This window comes from Ornithodoros turicata, chromosome 5 (genome assembly GCF_037126465.1).
Source record: "Ornithodoros turicata isolate Travis chromosome 5, ASM3712646v1, whole genome shotgun sequence".
In the NCBI taxonomy this organism is placed as follows: domain Eukaryota; kingdom Metazoa; phylum Arthropoda; class Arachnida; order Ixodida; family Argasidae; genus Ornithodoros; species Ornithodoros turicata.
Genome location: NC_088205.1, coordinates 13,369,151 through 13,383,989, shown reverse-complemented (window position 1 = coordinate 13,383,989; position 14,839 = coordinate 13,369,151). Strand labels below are relative to the sequence as shown.

At 47.1% G+C, this 14,839-nt stretch overlaps 1 protein-coding gene across 2 annotated transcripts in view; it reads left to right on the top strand.

Moving 5' to 3' along the window:
• LOC135394076 (tumor necrosis factor receptor superfamily member 4-like) overlaps window positions 1–14,839 on the top strand; it is a 37,240-nt gene that overhangs the window by 8,790 nt on the left and 13,611 nt on the right. For both annotated transcript variants that reach the window (XM_064624555.1, XM_064624556.1), the window contains exon 2: window positions 3,884–4,274. In XM_064624555.1, the coding sequence (XP_064480625.1) occupies window positions 3,884–4,274 (391 nt within the window). The remainder of the gene's footprint in view (window positions 1–3,883; window positions 4,275–14,839) is intronic.

Sequence of the window (14,839 nt, the reverse complement as noted above, 5' to 3'; positions counted from 1 at the left end):
TGGGGAAAGCTAAGCCAAACGGGACGTCGGCTTGCTATTCCGCAAAGAAAAAAGAGAAATAAATGAAAGAATAAAATAAATAGAAAAGAAAATAATTAGAAAATACAGGATAAACTAACAAACGGTTAAAGAAGGATGAGATGGATTACAGAAGAAGATTACTTTAAAAGAAAAGCATGAGGTTAATGCGTTGAGGGTGAGAGCGGGGCACTGAAGAATGAGATTGCGCCCAACAGGGTCCATCCAGCCTTCTGTATAGTAACTGCAGGAACCGCATCTTTATACTTGACAAGCTTCCAACTTCGAATTCCTTGAACCGCTTTGCATGGCTTTGGACTGCGTGCTTGATTTTGCAGTGCGTGAGAAAGGGTCTCTTAAGACTTCACCTCACAGTGGCTGTGGGCACAACTGCTGTGATGCGTAGGAAGGAGGTGGAAAAATACGCGAACTCTTCTGGATCATCTTTCGTGAAACGTATCCGTATTAGACCCTCGAATGATTACGTTTTACGAAAAGAGGCCCGATATCGAACGCCTCCTCAACATTATCGCAGGGATATGGCCGCTATACAAGACGGCTGGGTGCCATAAAAGATTTCTCTCTCAATCTGCTCCGCAACTCACACTCAACAGGACATGAACCGGTCTGGCGTACTCGACGGACGAAATGATAATGACAGTGAAGTGAGATAAAAAGCTCGGGAAAACGAAGCCTCATTCTAGTATAAGGACCTTACACCCTGACACTGGAGGATATCTTTGGACATCACAGAGGGGGTGGTTTCTGTCAACAGGAAGATGCACTCCTCGAAGATGCAAAGATTACCGGTTCCGATATAGAAAGCCGCCCATGCACACGGGGCAAATATGTATAGAACGATATATGTTTGAACTCGGGACACTCTCTCGTTATCATGCGTTTACTTTCCTTCTAGCACATTCGGACAGAATATTTGTTTCTCCAGAATGACTAATAAGGAGACTAACAAGACTCAGATTATTCCAACCGATTCGTCTTGATCCGTGCAAATATAGGAGTCTTGTAATGAGGTTTCATTCCTACATTCCTTTTCTGTTCCTCTATATAGTTTCATCAACGGGCGGTCAATTGCTGCAACACTCGCTCTTAGAGCCAGTGCTATCCGAAAGAAACCTCCCCCCCCCCCCCCCAAAAAAAAAAAAAGAGGAGGGGGAGGGCCGGGCAAACGCTTCAAGGTACATACCCCGGACTCCCGAGCAGCAAGTACCTCTATTGGCAGGCAAACTTACCTGCAAATGAAACGTTACGTTTGCCACCACCTAGCCAGTTACGTGAATTTCTTCTCGCGTCTTCGAGTATGATACCAGTGTACCTGCGAGACAAAAGAAAAATGCAGATATAGGTATCGATCGCATTGCTCCATCTGTCGTGGATCGCTCGCTGTCACTGTTTACAACAAGCGGGTACACTCAAAAACGCGACGTTAGCAACACCATTTTATCAGATAATACGCGGCCTTTATGGAGTACGGTAGGATACTTTTATTTGCATAAGGCAGACTTACGAGGGTTGAGCTCGAGACTGCGATAGGGTTGCTATAGCAAGGGTTACGCCGCCCGTTATGTGGGGATAGATAAGCCTGACTTCCTGCCGTGCCAGCTGGACTTTATTAGGATGTCTTTTACAAGTATAGGCGTTGTTTGCTTCCAAAGAGTCGGTGTTTGGAATGCGCCTCACGTGCGTGAATGCTGTCTCTCGACGGCGATAAAGGGTTACAAATGGTGGCCACTTCCTGTGGCTTGTTTCTTTATTATGCCTTTTTATGTAACGCGTCGCTCGTCAATTAACGGGCTGCTGTTACGGGATAATGTTGCGTAATTTTATTTTCCGCTCCTTCGAGCGTGCGGTACGTCAGTCGACGTGAGTAACGTTAAGCCGTATATCAGATATATCAGATATTAAGATAGTTTAGTACATCGTATACGCTGTCGATATTGCGTATACGTAAGGGACAGCGTTGGTGGTTCTCCGCACTGTGCGGAGCTCCCTTTCTTTTATGGGCGTGTGAAAATTCACCAACGCTATACCTTACGTACGCAAAGACGATAGCGCACGACGTATTAAAACTCTCGCGGCGATTGCATACGTTACTTCAAATGGAGTTGTCGTTGGCAATAAAAGAGTGGTTCCAATTAATATCTTCACAATCAATTCAGGAAGGAATGCTTTGGAAAGAAGTGGGAGCCAACAACAACAAATAAATTAATGATGACGAATGGGGAAATTCGCCGCATCAGGTGAAGCAAGAATCAAGTGCACAATGTGCATTAGCTGTCCACGCAGTAATCATGCTGTTCTTTTTCTTTTTATTTAACTAGCAGCATAATGTGGTTAATACTTTGTGGAGGCTTCCGCAATCTATACCATCGCAGGTAATACGCGTTAGTTTTACCTCTTCAACAAATACCTGAAGCGAAATTTCGAAACCATTTCGGACAATTCGCGGTTAATTGTTGGCTTATAGTTAATTCTCTTTCGGATACGCTACTAAAGAAACGCTTGGTCCTTTCTGTTATGCAACATTGGGGCTGCGCCACGCAGAAGCCAGTTTGTTTGCCAACAGCTCACGCGGGCCTTGCTTTGCCAACCGTGAAAACTGTGCCGCATGGTCGCCCTGCGCAGCTGTCTCCACTTCTGCGCCTAATCTCTGACATCCTTCAATAAGAGCCCACGGCAGACGAGGAGCTAAGCAAGCATGGCTGGGGATTCATTCATCGGTACGGTTGTTTCGTTCTGAGGAACTTAGATACTTTCAGCGGGCTTGGACGAATAGAAAGTACCAGCGGCATGGCCGAGCCGTCTGCTCGTTGGTGACGGCCAAGGTCGTGCTGAAGACTGGGAGGTGGTGGGTTCGAATCCTACAACCGACTGTGCTGCCTGAGGTGTCCCCTGTGTTTTCCGAAGACCTTCCAGACGAATGTCGGCAAAGTTCCCCCTGAAGTCAGCCCTGGACGCATACCAACCCCCTGTCCCCCCCTCCTTCCTGCTGTCCCCTCTCCATCTGCCCACGTCTGTACGTCGCTCATAGCCACAGTTGCTTCGCGGCGCTAACACTGAATTAAAAAAAGAAGAAAATAGAAAGTGCGTCAAGACATTCTTAGCAGTGTAAACAATAGCGAATTCGGATGGTCGTTTCGTGGCAACTTTTTTTGCCAGATCCCGTCTGTTCTCGCTAGTTTTGCCAGAGGTCGCATGTTCGCGTGGCACTTTCCGAGTGCCAGGAATTTGCCAGTTAGCACGTTTTCCGCCAGGCCTCGAAACGACTGGGCTCCGGATCGCCCAATTACATCCGGTGTTGTCATATCCGAATCGCGAGGGTAGCGAGGGCCCTAACTGGCCCGCACGTCGAAGTTGACGTGGGTTAGCAGACGACAGAACCCGAAAACGTACGAGCAACCGCGGTGCCCCTAGCGTGCTCCAAGCTCCTAAAACCGCTGGATTCCTGGCACTCATGTTCGAGTTGCAACGGTCACGTGACCCAGCTCGGGCGCCGGCCTAGCAATTTCCGAGCGCTAGGCCGCGTTGCCATGAAATGAGCACCCTAATTTGCCAATAGATTCACTCTAACGTGTAAATCTACTCCCAATTATTATTATTTATTTATAGCTTCACGCTCGATTATTTGTTTGCCCATGGAGTGGCAGGAACACATTCACGGTGCGCTTTCCTAGCCAAAGAATGAGTCTCTGTGATCGTTGAATGATGAGAAGTCGTCTTTCACGTATTTTCCACGCACGTGGAAGCATTTCCACTTGAAGGCAACAGAGTGTGTGTGCTTAGACCAGCATTGCGTGATGATTGTTGGCCCCTTTGTGACCCCTATCCTACATTGGTCTTCTTTCAGCCCGTTCACTGCCACAGGAGACATAGGCACGGGAACGGTCTCGGCTGCTCCAAGTGCCCCCCGGGCTCCGTGGTGATGAGGCCCTGCGGCCACGGCTTAGACACCGAGTGCACACCATGCCACATGGGACAGTACATGCCCCACCATTCCCACAAGCGTCACTGCTTTCCGTGCTCACTTTGCGGTGAGGGACTCTTCGAAGCACACCCGTGCACATCGGTTAGTGACACCGTCTGCGACTCGTGCCACACCGTCGTCAAGGCGCCACACAGCGCGAACTTTTACGTGAAGTGCGTCAACGACACGTCGGAGAGATGGGAGCTGGACGACACTCTCCCCAGTCAAGCGATGCTAGTCAGCAGCGCAGCCTTCTCACACATGAGGCACGAAGGTAAGTCGTACCGTGCGAGTATTCCGACATGCATTGTGTGGGCCCCGTAGATGGGTCGTGTTGAAGGAGCGACGAGGTGACATTTAACGTGGCTGGAAACCTTGTTTCATTCGTCAAGTTGTCCGTCAGGAGGCACCATGCGGAATATTTTCGCCCTGCGGTGTGTTAAAGTTGCGCCATCAAATTTACAAAAAACAGTCGGACAAAAAGGAGCCGCAGACGGTCGACACGATCCTCGCGTGCCATAGGGAAGCCGCCGTGCCTTTTCTATTGGTTTATTTCTTGTCATCTCACGCGCTGCTTATAGACAACCTGCTCTCCTACGTCATCGATTACGTTTCGCCGCCGCGCAAAGCGTGCTGGCGGGCACCTATCAACCTTATCAGCCTTTTCGGCCTATCAGCCGACGCGTTTTTCCCGCTTCTTGCCCACCACAGCAAAATATAACCTCGAACCGGTCTTCTCGTGACGTCACATATTTGTAAACAAAGGGTCATCTATACCAACACCTCCTAGGTAGTAGAAGTCCTGCGTACTGCCCAAGAGGCCTGCGTGAGCTTTGCGAGCTGCTTCGAGCTTCTCACTTGTTCGCTCTTTCATTGACGTCGTAGCAGCATCCACAGCGGGCCTTCGTGTGTGACGCTGTGTCACGTGGGGACGGAGGCCTGATGCTATCTAGGAGGTGTTGGGTATACCCGTATGAGCTGTTCCGCTCTACGTCACGAGCCACGTGCCCGGGGACCACGTTACGTCACGACGTCCCCGCGCGCTCTGTACAGGTCACCTGCACTCGTCGTTCTTTCGCGGGAGCTCATTTTATTCATTACAGAACACGCCGCAGCGAAAAAATAATAATAAGAATTTGCGGATTCACCTCGCTGCTCCTTCAAAGAAGACGCGACACTTGGTCCCAAGTTATGCCAAACAAGCGCGAAAGACAACTAATTATTTGCATCGATGTGAACACGCAATGTTAGTAATAGGCGCATAGAAAATAGGCACCGCGAATGTACCGAAACTCTCATAGCTTGACGCGTACGCGTGTTCGAGGGTTTATATCTCGCCAAGCACGCTGTGTAGAAAACTATTTTTACCCTAATTGTCTGGCGTGCAGTACAACGTGTCTATGATACAATGACCCTCGCAGATCAAGGCGTCGCAACCCTATCGAATTTCTTTTTTCTTCACCCGTTTTCTTTTTTTCTTTTTTGAATAGCAAGCCGACCTCCGTCTGGCTGACCTTTCCTTTCTTTTTCTTAATAAACATATTCCCACCCACCCCTATCGAGTTTGGGTGTGGAATCCCCTATAGTGATTGTGCGTGGACGCTTTCATTCTCGCATCTTTATATCGCATACACACTGCCTCGAAATATACACGGACTGTAATGACACGGACAATAATGACTGACGTGGAACGGGTGGAAGCTTCGCTTTGTGCACGCTTATTATTAAGTGAAAATTCGAGCGTAAGACATCCGCTTTAGTCGGGTTCACATTCAACGATTTAAGATGCAGGATTACTATTGAGAGGTGGATCCGTTGAGACTTGTCTCGTGCATGAACTGACTATGTACTAAATGGACGCAAAGCGAGCAGCTGCACTCGCTGATCGTGATTGCCGCAATTAGGCTGTCTACACTGCCCATAAACTGAAGGCCGTATAACGCGTTTGCCGGAAGGGCTTTCTCCGTTGCCTGTCTGCAACGTTTTTTCGTGCTGTGCATTTCACCTTTGAAGGGAGTTGCTGACATGAGAAAACGATAAATTCTCACGCTGTGGCTCGCATACGGATCTCTAAAATTTAGCTTGCCCTTTCTATTTTGATGCGTTAACGCGATTACGCAGAGCTTGTGCTCTGTGAATGCTCGCGGTATATACAACCTTAATCGGGGTTATGGCTATTATATTCGACCGCCTTCGGTATAGGACGCACTGTGACTCGTCCTTAGATATACACTTCTTAGGTATATACAGTGGTTGTGGTGAAGATGAAAACTGCTCGCCGTGGACGGCCACGCTGAAAGCGGGCAGCGTCACGACTAAAACGCAGGAAGAAAAAAAAAAAACACTACACCACACTACAGGCGTGATATGAATCGCGTTTCCTTCAAGAAGGCGACTACACTCTTTAAACAAAGAGTGTACAGTAACTCCTTTTTGGGGAGTACACCCTCGCCACATATATCACTGCGTTTGGAGTGTAAAATTACTCTCCAGTAGGGAGTTAAATGGTCTCCTCACTCCCCGAAGGGAGTTTGGTCGGCCACATATATCACTCCCTTTGGAGTGTACAATTACTCTCCGGTAGGGAGTTAAAGGGTCTCCTTACTCTCTGAAGGGAGTGAGGAGATCCCTTTTTGAGAGTAATTGTACTCTCCAAAAGGGAGTTATATATGTGGCAAGGAAAAGGAGTTAAAGTACACCCTTTTTTTTTTAAGAGTGTAGAGCAACAGTCCGGCATCGTCGCTCGGCAAGCGAGTTGCCACCAAAGAAGGTGCCGGTTGCAAGCTTCAAGTTTCTCGCAAACAAGTTACTTTCATCTATTTCTACCGCTACGGAAGCCGCTGCTTTTCACGTATATACAGTCGTACAGAAGCAATAGCAATGTTTCCTGCAGCCTCTCTAAGCGAATGTAAGGATAGAAAAATGCGTCTGCCTGGTAGCACGGCAGCTGCGTCAACACATCGGCCAGCCTTCCAGCTGGCACGATCGAAGTTTGACGACAACTTTGATTATCGAATCTCGATCACAGTGATTGCATGTGATGCAAAAAAAAAAAATCTTCTATTGTAATAAAAATATTTTCGAGAAAGCCTCTGAAGCCTCTTTGTGAAGCCAGTTTGGTCCAACGCTAATCCGCGCGAACAAAATGCACACGATTGAGGGTGGTCTTGGTGTTGAGATCAGCTAGCCGCACAAGCAACTCTAACGAATGGCGAAATCATTGTTGGCAGAAGTTCTTCACTTGCTGATTTACCGAAAGGTACAGAAATTGTGCGGACGATAATGAAAATGCGACCAGCTAAGTATATTCGCTTTAGGATGAATCAAAGAGCCGGACGTCCGGTGCATGTGACTAAAACAGAAAAAGATGAAACGATAGCTTAACCAGAGACAAATATTTGTTGAACGTGGTCGCAATTGGTGTTCTGAGGCTACAGTTGGCTAACGTTTCCAGTGACTGCATGCTTTGAAATATTTGTTGAACCGCATAGATATGCTTCGAGAGCAAGTCTTCCCCCGATGTGTCTTGTGTGTTTCGTTAAATGCACTCGAACAAGCCAAAAAAAGTGGTCCTGCATTCTTGCAGATACAATCTGGCAGATCTGGAGTAGTCGTTTCCATTTGTGCAGCCACAATCTCCATATTATTATTCAAATCAAATCCAATCCAATCCAAGTGATCCAGAGTAGAGGGAAAGGATGACGAAGCTACGGTGCTGCTGCTGGCGAAAGGGCTTGCTAATTGTCGGCCTCACAGAGGCGGGCAACGTCACGTCTGGCGCCCTGGGGGAATGTGCGTCCTGGGCCGACTTCTAAGGGAACTCTGCCAACGTATGTCTGAAAGCGTCCCAGGAAAAAACACAGACAGCACAGCCGGCAGCAACATTTTCATTCTGGCTGGTTACGGCAGATTAGACATATGTCCTACGCTTGAAGCAACGCGGGGTAGGAGCGCCTCCATTTCCTTAGACCCCAACAATATTGGAGAGATTTTATCCAACACAATCCACGTGGCGAGCACGGCGAAAATTTGTTCGCCTTTAGCGCTCAGCTTCTATGACCGTTATCGGATAATGGAGAGTTTCCTTCATTTCGAATTCGACGAAAGCGCCATGCTCCCGAAGCCATTATCGCTGAACGATCAGCCACCGGGGTTTCGTGTACGACACGGCTGGCAAATCTATTCGAGGTTCATTACTGGAAAGTACCGATTATCCGGCCGTGTGTGCGCAGGTGAACGGCAATGGAAGGTGCACCGAAAGTATCAGAACGTCGCGGGCTATCTGTAAAGAGCGGGCCGTAATTGCATTTTCCCCACCGTCCATGTGATGATGGTCACCTGCATGCTCACTTCCGTCCGGAAAAGACGTCCACTCCACCTGTCTTCCGCCAACAAAATGAATCCAGACATCGAAAATTATGTCTTCCGTCTCACGTCACTTAGAAAACAAAAAGAACTCTTAATACTTGTTCGTTAACAGCCCGTGTTCAGCTCTCTTATTTGAATACAGAAGGACGTCACCGGTCCAGGTGGGACGATCCAGCGCTGAGTAAGGCAAAACAGTGGGACCTCAAGAAGCTCTAGTACTCGAGAGGAATACTTTACATCATGACGATGACACGATCGAAGTCGCTCTTGATGAAAGAAACAGGTTTGCTCTTAAAACTGATATTCGATATTTGCTGACCATTACATAATGGGGTCGAGGATTGTTCTACATACTTTTTTATACGTCCATCCATTCGATCCATTCGTGATTTGCGTACTACGCCTTTTCAACCGTTCTTCTTTTTAGTAATAATAATTGGGTGTCTACATCGCGAGACAACTGAGGTTCTTCTTTTTGAGAAGACCTAAAGGACCGTTCGTGGCTATGTCACATCAGTCATTGACACAATGTTTAACATCATATAGTATAACATAATACCTCAATTATGGGACACCATACATCCTATCCTACATCCTCAACACCGTGCCTACTCCTGTGGCCACAGGGCTACGGAACCATCCTCGGGCGGTTCCCGTTTGATCCCAAATTCCGTTCGCAATGACAGCTTCAAAAGAAAATCTCGAAAGAGCGTCGCGTGTGTTCTTTTTTTCTTTTTATCCATTTGCAGTCGCGAGCCGAATGAGGAAAACGGTCGCCACATTTGCGTGTGCGCCGGGACCTTGACTATAGGTCACGTGACCTCAGACACAAAGAGACACGGTGTTCCTAGTCCACTATGGCGCCTGTCCGTTTCACGGGACCCGCTCGCAACAGCTGTGCTGGCGAGCGTCATCTTAATTGCGGAAATTCAGTGGCGAAGGTTTCTCAGACTTTCTTCTTCAGGCATAGCAGCATCTGTTTCAATCTTCCGGGTTGCGTCTTAAATGGAGCCAGTATGCTAATTCAAAGGACGGAGCGCGTCGTCTGTGTTTTATTTTATTTTTTTAAAGACCAAGCTAAACCAACGGAGCATCTCTGAGGAGCGAAAATTAAGGTATATTAGCGAACCACCGCGATCGTATTCTTGCATAACGTTCAACCGTCGTCGCTTTTATTACTGCTCCTCCAAGATGGCGTGCTCAGAATGCTATTTTCTTTTATTTAACGACTGGAGGAAAAGTTACCCGTAGAAATGAAGTCAGGTGGACCTCTGTCCGTACACAAAGCACCACAATATATGGAAGTACGACACAACGGATACTCGCTAATTCATGGTACAGGTCCAAAAAGATATAGTTCGCCTTCCTTCCTGCGCAACTTTCGGTACAGTTTCGGCACAGTTTCAGAAATGATTGCTCCGACTGGCCCTTTTTCCTCTTAGGAACCCACGGGGTATATGTTTTTTCGTAACCCCTCCGACTTGACGGTAGTCACCTTGTGTATATTCGCGTGCAGAGTCACCGTCACCGAACCGCGACCAAATCGACACGAGAACATGTATTCCCGACCTGGCTGCGTTACACTCTCATCCATAATGTAGCGTAGACACCCGTCCGAGATTTATGGCTCCGCATTCCTGGAGGGCCAATAGACGTGCAGCCACGTGCAAGCACTGGGCATACTGACACGGCAAGAAATGAAAATCTGTGACACATTGAGGCGTCATAGTACATGGATCGGTCGCCAAGGCCACCTGGCGAGCAGATATGCCAATGCCACAGAACGAACGCGTTTTACGCGCCTGCACGACCCGGTCGCGTGGACGTCGCATGTGATGATAAGAAATGTTACGCGCCAAGCCTTTGTAACTTTTGTTGCTCTTTCTTCCGTTTTTGTACGCTGGTATAGGGTGCAGGTTGATGCCCCTCGATAAGCACGGCTGCCTCGATAAGCACGGCCAAGCTATGGTTGGGTTGGAATAAAAAGAAAAATATGGAGATGGTGGTTCCTACAAAACACAGGAGCCGGCTATACTCCAAACCACTTGAAGATAAAAAAAAGACACAGTAGGACTAAAAAGTTACAGGCGCTGCAATGCATGCAAGCTATGGTGCAGACAATTGGTCCGACCCAGACTCAAGGAAACGTTACCTCTGTACAGCTTACACTACCTTTGTTGCGATTTCCTTATTTGTTGGGACAAACGAAAGCAGATGTCCGTCTTGCGACCCTTTATCAAATTCCTGGAAACTACCGGCCTGATCAACTCCCTCTAAGACCCCGTCAACATCGTCAGCATCGTCCTCATCACCATCCTCTCATTTTTCCCCAATAGCAATGGGGTAGCATTCTGCTCAATGAGCGGAAGTCATCCCCATATCATCGTCATCATGTATCTCTCTCTCTCCCTTTCTCCCTCCCTTATTTGTTCAGAATATGGATTACGCGATACGGATATAGTCGTTGATTGATTGGTAATCCATGATTAATGTAGCGAGATATGTAGGAACTATTGCAAATTATTGGGTGTGGATCTGCGCACCCCAGGATTCTTTAGCGTGTGCTGTAATGTGCGTGTTGTGTGTGTTTAGCGTAATCTACTTAACTAATTTCACTTCATTCGCATATCACATATCTAATGTCAGACATGTAGTGGGGTAAGGTATATGCTGCACCACTGTGGCGAAACATCCTTTGTCAATTGAATGATAGTAGTTGAAGAAAATGCACAAGGTAGTGCGATTCGAACCAACACCTCCAGATCCCTTGTCAAGTACTTGTTGTTTTTGTTGTTGTTTCTGTTGTTGTCTGCTGTAGCGTATCGTGCGCTGTTATACGATGCAGAACACATCTCTGATTACCATGGTTCAACTCCGCGCACCATCTGCGGGGTCTCGGCTCATCGGCGGAGTTCTTTCCCACTGAAGACCGGTTTCGCAACCGAGCTGTTGATCTAATTATCTAACTGCCTAATAATCATTTTAACGTTTCCCGGGAAGACAATGGGACAGAGGTGAGCCCTGGTCGCAGACAACAGCCTCATTACATCACCATGACAGTACACGCTTGCGCTCGTGCGAAAAATAACGTCGAATGTAAGCGGCCCGTCGTACCATACGCTGTTAAATTCGCAGGCATTGGGACACGGCTACCTTGGAGGCAACGACATCCCGAAATTGTTCTACACTGTACGGCGCGCAGATCGCGTTGCATCGAAATTATGTTATCTCATAAAATGACGTTTAAGTGCAGGTTAGCCGGTGCAGCAACTCCACACTAAAGAAGCGTAAGTCTGGTTTCGCGAAAACCTGTGTTGTGTCGTCTCTCGTGTGCCCACTCTCAGGCTTTTTGCATTATCATGTTATAACAACAGAGAATTGTAGTCGTAGCTCATATGCAATCGCCTTGCATACACAAGGAAACCGCGTGTTCACTCTGTGCACGCCCTATAACTCAGTGATGAGCAAGGTACCCCAAACTATACTTGGAGTAAACTACAGTGTACTTAATGGCGTCAATGATACTATAGATGTATATGAATTACTGTACAAAGTACCATATTGTAGATGTACTTTCAAAGTGAAGGGACAAGTACATGTCAAGTACATTGCAACGTTTGCATAGCGCCGCGTCTCACCGTTTCGTGGCGACGAAATTTGACAGAGTGGTGATGTTTTCATTGGCTAAATGCAAATGCAAGTGCAAGTGGTGGTTCTGAAGCCCAGCTAGTTATTATTTACACATTATTATGAAGTGTAATAGACGGCATAATTTCCATTTACATCCGCAGAAGCAACCAGCTGTGTCAGTGGAAAGTATTTTCATTTGCCGATTGATTCATCCGTGCATCTCTTGGTATGCTATGAAAAAGGACAGCTGTCCATTTTCTTGTCCAAAAAATACTACTGCTTCTCTCTTTTTTTTTTAATTCCATGTTAGCTCCTTGAAGCAACTGTAGCAATAAGCGGCGTACAGACGTTGACAGATGGAGAGAGGACAGCAGGGAGGAGTGGGGGGACAGGTTAGCTAATATGCGTCCTGGGCCGTCTTAAGGGGGAACTGTGCCGATATTCTTCTGGAAAGTATTCGGAAAATACCTCAGAAAAGCACAGCCGGTGATAGGATTCGAACTCGTTGCCTCCCAGTCTGCGTGGAAAGCGATCACTATTGCTTCTAGACACGAAACTTCGTGGATATTTCATGTTTTTAGTCTTTGCGTGTCCCTACTTGAGAACTTGGTACTTCGAGTACTCCCCATCACTGGCTATAACGCAGAGCCGCGTCTGGAGTATGCGTATAGACTCACTTCAGTGCGTGACGTCATTGTGATGCGGCGGCGCTGTTGTCCTGTTTGGTGGGCAAAAATCGCGCGATCATCGAGTCAGTGTGTATATCTTCGGTCAGTGGTGTAGCTGTGTTACGCGGTACAGAAAGACCAAATACGCCGTACACAACATGCGGTTTCCTACTCCCTTTTGCCCACCAGCGACGTCTGCTGCATGCGCATGCGCCCTCTTGTTTACAAACTGAAGTGGGTCTTAGCCGCTATTTCCTAAGCAAAGCGATTGCATACGCGGCCCTAAAAATTCCCTCATATCATTCCGACACTTCAAACAGGATGAGTACAGAAATAAATGAGAGCGTCAACACAGTCGAGAGAGAGATAGATAGTAACGGCAGGGAATAAAAGATAAATCAGACTGGAATTATCCTTTCCTTACGACAGACACTCGAGAAAAGTAAATCTTGATCGGGCAACAATCCACCTGAGGATCTAGGTGACCTCCGATACAACGTCGACTGCGCAGCTGTGTTTAACGCGTTCCCGTAAACAGCTGCCAAAATTTCGACATTTTCATTCCATCTGCTTGAGGACCGTCTTATCGCCGTACCTCCGCTACAGCTGTTTCTTTTTCTTGCCAAGGGGGCTCCATCCATCTTATTTTACACGCGGACGCTCGTAGTGATGGATCGTGGCCATTGTGCTTCTAATTTGCCGTCAAGAGAGCGTCGTCTCTCGGGATGGTGTCACAAAAGTTCACTGGCACCTTTCGCTACCTCTGCTCTTACATCTTCCTTATCAGTGGAAGAGGGGGCGTAGAAACAGTTTTCCCACTACGACACGGTTAGGTCCCGTCGCGAAACACTTGCTGCACCCACCACTTGTTGCACGCATTTACTGATGTGAGAGTTCCAGCAAATTGGTCTCCTTCGTTATAGCTGCAACATTTGTATTGGACGACGAATACGTGAGATATGATTTACGACAAGGTGCCCTTTCACCATCACACCACCACGACAAAGTGCCGGCTGTGCTGTCTGGGGTTTTTCCTGGGTTTTCCTCAGACGCTTTCAGACATATGTCGGCACAGTTCCATTAGAAGTCGGGAAGAAGTTTCCATTAGAACCACCACAGTGTGTTTATGGGAGTAGCCGAATTTGTCGTGTGACGAATTCAACCTCTCCCTAGTATTCTTTCTTCATCAACATCAGCATCAATGACAGTGTCGCACCAGCACCACCACCACCACCACTACTACGACAGTGTCGAACGTTACATTAGTAATTTATTCCAAGAAGTTAAGAAAGGAGCGGTAAACTACACATAATCAACCGGTGGTCGTCGTGCTTCCACGTTGGTGGTGCCAATTTCTCCATGTTTTCTTCTTTTTACTCAGTCACCCTGAAAGAGCTCCCCGTTGTGGGCCTCACAGAGGTGGGTAACGTCACGACTAACGCCCTGGGGGAATGTGCGCCCTGGGCCGACTTCTAAGGGAACTGTGCCGACATACGTCTGAAAGCGTCTGAAGCATAAGCAACCAATTGTGTAAAAATGATGTGACTAACTACTCCGCTCTCATCGTTTTGTTTGTAAATTTCCGACAAGTATTCACTTAGTCATTGTCTTCTATCATATCTTAGCCGTCCAAATCCCTTTGTGTACGTTCATTTCATATAGATATCAAAGCGCCGAATTGAGTGTTGGATTTTTTGTTTTCGGTATCTGCGACTGATCAGAGTTCTTGTCAGAAAAATAAACGATGCGAGAGAAAAACAGGGGAAACGAACAAACTCTTTAATGATAAGATAATAAGAAACTATATATAGACGTACTCGGAATGTTCCCACTACTTGTATTAAGAAGTACTGTACTTTTTTTTATTATTCCGTATTAGCGCCGCGAAGCAACTGCGGTTATGAGCGACGTACATATATTGACCGATGGAGAGAGGACAGTAGGAAGGAGTGGGGCACAGTACGTATATTTTATTGACAGAATTACCTAAGTAATTAATTGACCTAATTACGCTTCCCTTTTCACTAACAGTAACAACATAAATGTTCTACAACCAAAGTATCATTATCGCTCTTCTTGCTATCCGCGGCTCATTCTTTTTTTTTTTTTTCCTTCGTGTCGCTTCGCGGCTGTCCGGCCTATCGTTTTTTAACAGAAAGTGAGAGAGAGAGAG